The sequence below is a fragment of the Charadrius vociferus genome, unplaced genomic scaffold (genome assembly GCF_000708025.1).
Source record: "Charadrius vociferus isolate BGI_N301 unplaced genomic scaffold, ASM70802v2 scaffold505, whole genome shotgun sequence".
NCBI classification, from domain to species: Eukaryota; Metazoa; Chordata; class Aves; order Charadriiformes; family Charadriidae; genus Charadrius; species Charadrius vociferus.
The window spans coordinates 87,716-95,389 of record NW_009648645.1 but is presented as its reverse complement, the minus strand read 5'-3'; the positions used below and the strand labels follow the sequence as shown (position 1 = coordinate 95,389).

Below are 7,674 nucleotides of genomic sequence, written 5' to 3'. Positions count from 1 at the left end.
CCCTACAGGCACTGCTCTCTGTCTGTATAATGTGCATTTTTACCTCCAGTTCTCTCTCCTTTTCTCTGAAGTTTTTCAGTTCACAGTGAAATCGGTACATTTCTGGAGGACCAATGGATTTTTCAGTGGCTTCAAGCAACTCAATCTTACTCAGTTTTGCAAATTCTCCAACTCTGTCCTACAAAATAAAAAGTTACAAAAAACCAGTAATAGTTAGAACAGTGCAACACAGTAATACTGGATTTAAATACTGCAACTTACTTTTCATGAACATCACCTGACTTACAGTTCTATGCCAGTGAAGTTAAGCATAGGATGACCATCTCATAGACTAGCAACCAAAGCCTCCTAAATTTTTTTAAGATTTCATACGTGGTTTTCTTGGAGCTGTTCTGGAATGATGGCTGTTCTTGGCTATTTGACAGCTTTTGAGGGTAGCTGTTGAATGGCATGGGTTTGTTCATTATTTTTGAATTGGCTAACGTCCTTCTGAACAAGACAGTTTAGTACAGGCAATTAAAGGTTTTTATTCCACTGTATTCCTAATACTGGTTCTCAGGCTGCTGAGGCTACACTTTCGCAGTATAAATGATATGATTAATTCAGAAGTTAATCAATGCAGAACTTCAGGCTGGCAGCCAAGGGTATCAGGAAGCATTGCTGCTGTCCAAGGCAGAGGAACAGCTCAAAACCAAGACTGGAGTGAAAGGTGTGCTTGCCATTGCCACAGGGGCAGAGAGCAAATAAACCAGAATTTTCAACACAGTAATATTCACTGAACTGACATTTATGTACTAAAGAAAAAAAGCTGTTTTAAATACAAAAGTTATGTTGGCAGAGTATACAGAAAGTTCTACTCTAAACAAATATTGCAAATAAGTAAATGAAAAAAACCCAACAACCTCAGAATATTTGCTTCTGCAAAATTTCACTGTTTTTCAGCATGTCTTCTTGAATGCACGTCTCCTTGAAAAGAACAATAAACCCATGGTTGACTAGGCTCTGATAAGTTTTCCTTTTACTACGATACCTGATGATCTACACCAACTGGAAAGGTCTTAGGAAGGAACCTGTCATAACTTTTTTTTAAGGTGGAATTGCATGGCAAATTAGTTATCTGCACAGAAATCCTAACATGCCTGAGCATGGATTCGGATATGGAAACTGCTTGTAGTATTCCTTTATCTTCTCTCTCCTTGAGGAGCTATTTTCCATCAGGATGATTTTACACTTACATAATTTGATTCTAAATATCTATGCGTCTTATGCTGCTCCTCAAGAAACTGCTGAGCCCCACGTTACCAAAAAGGCTCTAGTAACAGTCTCTGTTGCAACTGTACAGTCACTTAGTAAGACTCCTTTCTGTGTTTCGGAGAAAGTAAACCAGACAACTCTTCCTGTTCACTTACCAAGTACAGGATCCAACCCTGAGGAACTGACTGGATAAAACCAGAGAAAAGTCTGTGCAGGGATTGACTGGGAAAGTCAGGGATGCAGAACTACAGGAACCATTCACGTAAAGGTACAGAGGCCGTGCTAGATCTCAAGACCTTATAAAAATCTCCCTACATATTTGTTGTTAAAGAAAACCCCAAGAACAGCACAGACAGGACAGAGAGATACCACTGCTACTGCTGCTACTCAAACACAAACATGGGGAACACCAGCAGCTTTCCCTTCAACATCAACTGACAGCAGATAAAAAAAAGTCCAATTAGTGAGCCTTAAAGGTCACACAGTTCCTCTTTTCTTTCATCATCACACCAGTATGCCTACCTCATTCCTCTCACTCTTTGTGCTGTCCCATTAAATCACTGAAGTGATACAAAAGCTAAGGAGCAACAAAACCCTCTCAAAACACACCAAACCATTTGCACCCACTGTCTTTCAAAATTCATTCATACCTGAGGAAGAAACTGGCACAAATTGTCCACCTGGATGTTTAAGGCTGCAATCTGCTCTTCTACTGTTTTCAGGGTTGCTGGCTTTCTGTTGATAAACCATGCTGATGTGTTGTTCACCACTTGAATCTCACGTGTGATAATGATATTGTCAGGTGTCTTAGACCTGATGAATAAAAAGGCATGTTTACACTTCTGAGAATGTGCAAAGGTTACCAAGTGTCAAAGTATGTTAGCGTTACGGTACTAAAACTTTAAGACATCTAATATTTAATATAAATTAACTGGACAGTAGCAGCAGATTCACACTTTGTGTTTCAGAAAACAACCAGTACTTCAATGATGAATTAATCTCACAAGGAAAACATCAAGAATATCTGCAAATCTTAACTCAGAAGTTATTTACATAAGTTAAATACTCATGCTGAATGTATAAGCCATTTAAAAGTTGTTATAGGTATGAATAGTTACATAAAAGTGTATTTTTTATATGAAATTTAGTAAATTTTAATTAGTATATAGCAGGTGCATATTAACGCTATGCCTTCAAAGTAAAAAAAAATGCTAGTGTACAGAACTACATCAATAAGCTGTGTATACACATTTCATTTGGGAATAAAAATAGTATCATACAGTATGAAAAATACTAATTTGTTTTAATTTTCTGCTTTTAAAGAACAGCAAGCATGCATCAGTTGTCCATTTAGTTCTCTAGCTTAACACTTACCTTCAAAATTAGGCTGGTTAAGGTGCATCAATAGCAAATGAGCAATGAGATAGTCATAAACTCTCAAAATTTTGGTCACCATTAGTGCCTGTTCAGTCAGCATATTGTTAAAGACGAAGAATAAGGGCTCATAACGGTTTGGAAACAGTGTCCCTCAGGAGACTTAAGCATAAAGTTCAAAGTAGAAGTGAGCAATTCAGCAGCTTCTAAGTGCCATAGGGATACGAGCCTACTTCTTGAAGTCTGTGTGATCATTTCCTCACAAGTATCAACTACCTTATTTTAATATACCAGACTTCTTTCAAAAGACCTACAAAGCCATGCTCCTTTCTTTTATCAAATCAAGGACTTTTTACTACTATAACTCTTGATTTTAGTTACAATACAAGGGCCAAATGCAATCAAGACAGTGAGTGCTTACAGAACTAAAATTTTAAAATTCCTGTCAAAAAGCAGTCTTCTGCATCATTGCTCTCTCACCCTAGATGTTGCATTTAAATATTTTCTACCAATTAGACAAAGGACCGGATTACACTGCAACCACAACAGTAAAAATGCTAAGTCTTCACACACTGCAAGTCTCTCTTCAGATTCCCCAGTAACATCAGGATGTATCTATGTTGAAACAACCACACCATGTACGTGAACGACATCCTACTTCCTGACCCATTGCTTGGCCAGTCTCCAAAAAAGTCTTACTCAATCACTCCCACAAGAATGAAAGTGGACAGGATTTTTTCAAAGACTTGTTCCAGTGTATCTTTTTTCCTGAACACAATTTTCTTCTTATACAATCTGATCCGGGTGGCAAATTGTTAGACAAATTAACTCAGGCTCTGAATCAGTTGATTAGCTCTATGGTCTATTCAGTTCAGGCAAACAGATCAGGTTAAGGCTTATTAAGGCTACCTGTGCTATTGCAGCTCCATGTTAAAATCTCCACAAAAAAGCACCCATTTAAGAACTCTATTAGGATATTCTCTCTTTAGTTGTTAAAAAACAAACAAAAAAAACCCAAAACAAAACCAAAACTTACAGGAAGCATGTAATATTGCCCTGTAACCACAAGTTACTCATGGAATTTTACAGAGTAAATCCAAATGATTTTCAGTTGCTCTGTTTTGCAAAAGCTTACCTAGAAGACTGCATTAGCTGGAATTAGTCAGATCTACTTTTCTTTAGTTTATTATTTGTTTCAGTAGGTGACATTTTCAGTAAGAATGTAGGAGTCCCTCATAGCAGCAGTATCAGTATAAGAAAGTGAAGGCAGAATATTTGGTTTCAAAATTTAGACTTTGTCCTTCTTTTTTCTTTTCTTCTTCAAAAATAATTTCCAACCACTACGTCACGATGGCAGTACTGACTATATCTGAATCATCTCAACCTTTAATGTAATCAAAAGCTAGACACACCATATACATCAATCTTTATCTATTTACTCTTTTTACATGAAGACAAAGTAAAATGCTTCCTAAAGTCAAATCAAGACCAGCCATAACTGCTTATTTCTTATGTGGTAACTATTTAACCTTAACATTTCAAAGTCTGAGTAAAAAAAAAAAAAAAAAAAGAAAAAATAAATCACCAGCTTAAAGACAGACCTCTGTACACCAGATTTTTTTCACAACTTTGTGAATGACTGTGTGAGGAAATAATTAATTAAAAATGTATGAGGAAATACAATTTTACTACTTACAGTTCAATTTCTACTACACCTTTCAAGCAGCCCTGCTTTACAAAGAGGCCAACCTACAAAATTAATTATAGAAATTATGATTGTAAAATAACAGTGTATTAAAATGTTATCTCTTACAAAAATACATATACCAGAGCTGCTGTAATGGCATATTTTATTGAAAACTTACAATTAAAACCTAAAATTTATTTTGGGTGTGTATTAACTAAAAATAAAGGAAGACACTTATCTTCCTTACCAACTAGCAACATTAGAACTTCCTCCCCAGGTTAACAATTTCTGATCAATTTCAACCTCCAAAACTGAACAATTTATAATCAGAAGATCCACAGAGAGGAAGAAGCCCTCATGAATTCAGGGGACAAAGGCAATACAAATGAAAGACATTGCCAAACATCTGTACTAGTAGAACTGCCAATTCTCACAGCATAAAAAATATAAATATGAAAAGCCAATAAAAATAGCAACACACAGTGCTGCCATGCAGTCAATTTCCATATTTACATTTGCTCAAGACTGAGCTGCAACCAGAGAATATGTACAATCTTTTAGGTATCCAGATTCCATGCTCCCAAAATCTACTGAAATATACTCCATCCAACCAGGATATCCAAGAAAACAAGAGCAAAACTTAAAAATTTGGCAATACAAACTTCCTACTGTAATGTCAACACATGATCTCTTGGGAGCAAAAAAAGAAAATAATAGTAGTATAACCCAAAACAATCCAACTTCCATTTAAATCAAAGATCAGTGACTCCATGCTTTTAGATAAATTCTCAGACACATTAAGGACATGGTATTTCTACAGTTTCTATATACTTGGAAATTTAAGTTAGACTTTTTTTTTATTATTTTTATTTCTCCTTTAGTTGGTACTTCTGATCAAATATTATTTATGTACTAGGTGGCATTTTCCTACCCCACTGTGGAGGCTTAGACATCTTGAAATATAAACTCTAGTCTACTCAGGTTCCAGTAGAATTCAGGTGTTTCCATTTCATAAGTCAGAGAAGACAACAAGTAGTTAAGTAAGACAAAATTCCTTTGGCAAAAGCCTTTGTCTCTGGACCAGATTATTCTACAATTTGGACACTTTACTTTTTATAAAAATAAAGCAAATCAAGGAAGACAGTATTTTTCCACCGCTTCAGCTGGGGAAATTTCATTTCTTAATGAAATTCAATTTAAATACGAAAATTACAGAATGTCATAGTTACCTTATCAGCTCGCCCTATGAAAGAAGGTTTTCCAGCCAGTCCCAGGCAGATGGCACAAACAATGCTTGACTTTCCTGTTCCATTAGCACCTACAATCATGTTCAGATTGGGTCCTGGACGTACTTCACAGACATCATATGTTCTGAAAAGCACAATAATTTTTTGAACCTTATAAACATTATCTCACTTTGAAAAAAATTTACTTGCTTAAAAACACTTCATGATTATATTAAATATGACAGATAATTTTACCAAATCTAGACTCAATCCTCCAATACTGTTTTTTAAGAAAATCTCAGAGTGAAATCTAACACTACAATAAAACACTGTGGAATACATTCCTACTAGTCAGAGTACTTACAATAACTTTCTTCAAAACAAATGATTACAAAGAATGAAATCCAGCCACATAATGACAATTTCTATTGACTTTACTAGGACATCATATTATTTTACATATTAAAAAAAAAAAAAAGACAGAAAGAAAATTGAGTGAATTCGGTAAAGTCTGCTTTAATTCCAGCTGCTGATGCACCACAGTCACAGGAGATTCCACTCGTCTAACCCATACAATGTACTTGGGTCTTAAGGTCTGCAAGGATCACATGATCATAGAATGGTTAGAGTTGGAAGGACCCTTCACGATCATCGAGTTCCAACCCCACTGCCATGGGCAGGGACACCTCCCACTAGACCAGGCTGAAAGCCCCATCCAGCCTGGCCTTGAACATTCCAGGGATGGGGCATCCACAGCTTCTCTGGGTAACTCGTTCCAGTGCCTCACCACCCTCAGGATGAAAAACTTCTTCCTAGTATCTATTCTACATCTCCCCTCTTCCAGTTTAAAACTGCTACCCCTTGTCCTGTCACTATACCCCTTGATAAAAGAGTCTCTCCCCACCTTTTCTGTAGGCCCCCATTAAGAACTGAAAGATCGTGATAAGGTCTCCCCAGAGCCTTGCCTTCTCTTCTCCGGGCTAAACAACCCCAACTCTCTCAGCCTGTCCTCACAGAAGACGTGCTCCAGCACTCTGATCATCTTTGAGACCCTCCTCTGGACTCACTCCAGCAGGTCCATGTCCTTCTTATGTTGGGGGTTCCAGAGCTAGATGCAGTACTCCAGGTGGGGTCTCACCAGAGCAGAGTAGAGGGGCAGAATCACCTCCCGTGACCTGCTGGCCACGCTTCGTTTGATGCGGCCCAGGATGCAGTTGGCCTTCTGGGCTGCAAGCGCACATTGCTGGGTCATGTTCAGCTTCTCATCCACCAGTACCCCCAAGTCCTTCTCCTCTGGGCTGCTCTCAATCTATTCTCCACAAACCTGTATTTGTGTTTGGGGTTGCCCTGACCCAGGTGCAGGACCCTGCACTTGGCCTTGTTGAACTGCATGAGGTTGGCTTGGGCCCACCTCTCCAGCCTGTCCAGGTCCCTCTGGGTAGCATCCTTTCCCTTTGTGGAACTCCATACTGATACGTCATGCAGTCGCTTTCTTGAGTGACAAGAGCCAAAAACATTAGCCTGTTATCAGTGGTGTATCCAGCATGCCTACTGCAATAGCAATGGCAGAAAGAGACCAAGCCCTAGCATGCAAATTCAAGACAAACCATTAATGCTGGTATGATCGGTAACATCCCAAATTTATAATGAACTCCACCATTCAACATTCTGTTCCTGCACTATAGCAAACACACAGAGGGGAACTGAGACACTAACACCAAAGAAGAAACAGAAAGCAGTTAATGACAAGCCAATAATGTAATTCATGTATTTCTGGAAGCGAGAGTATTTGAACCCTTCCCGCTGAGGCTTAAACTAGTGTTTGAAGCTTCATTTGACATCCGTAGTGTGACCCATGAACTATGCTACTCAAAACTGTTTCCAAGGCTGAAATGGAGCTATCAGCATACAAGCCATAAGAAAATGGTCTGAAAACTTCTACTACTAACTATAATAGCGCCAAACAGAACGGTATTCCCAACACATAGTAGCTGGAGAAAGCACACGCAAAAGGTAACACCACAGACAATTTACACTAATGGTTCCCAAGGCCTGTCCCTACCACCCTGTGAACATCTCCTGCACTCTGCCCTCCTCCACTGCTTGACGATCACCACACGGGGTGAAAAAAAA

General features: G+C 38.2%; 1 protein-coding gene across 1 annotated transcript in view; it reads right to left on the bottom strand.

Moving 5' to 3' along the window:
* SMC5 (structural maintenance of chromosomes 5) overlaps positions 1 to 7,674 on the bottom strand; it is a 56,744-nt gene that overhangs the window by 46,384 nt on the left and 2,686 nt on the right. Inside the window, exons 3-6 of the mRNA XM_009886407.1 lie at positions 5,545 to 5,686; positions 4,325 to 4,377; positions 1,905 to 2,067; positions 44 to 178 (exon numbers count right to left, since the gene is read on the bottom strand). Of these exons, the coding sequence (XP_009884709.1) occupies positions 44 to 178; positions 1,905 to 2,067; positions 4,325 to 4,377; positions 5,545 to 5,686 (493 nt within the window). The remainder of the gene's footprint in view (positions 1 to 43; positions 179 to 1,904; positions 2,068 to 4,324; positions 4,378 to 5,544; positions 5,687 to 7,674) is intronic.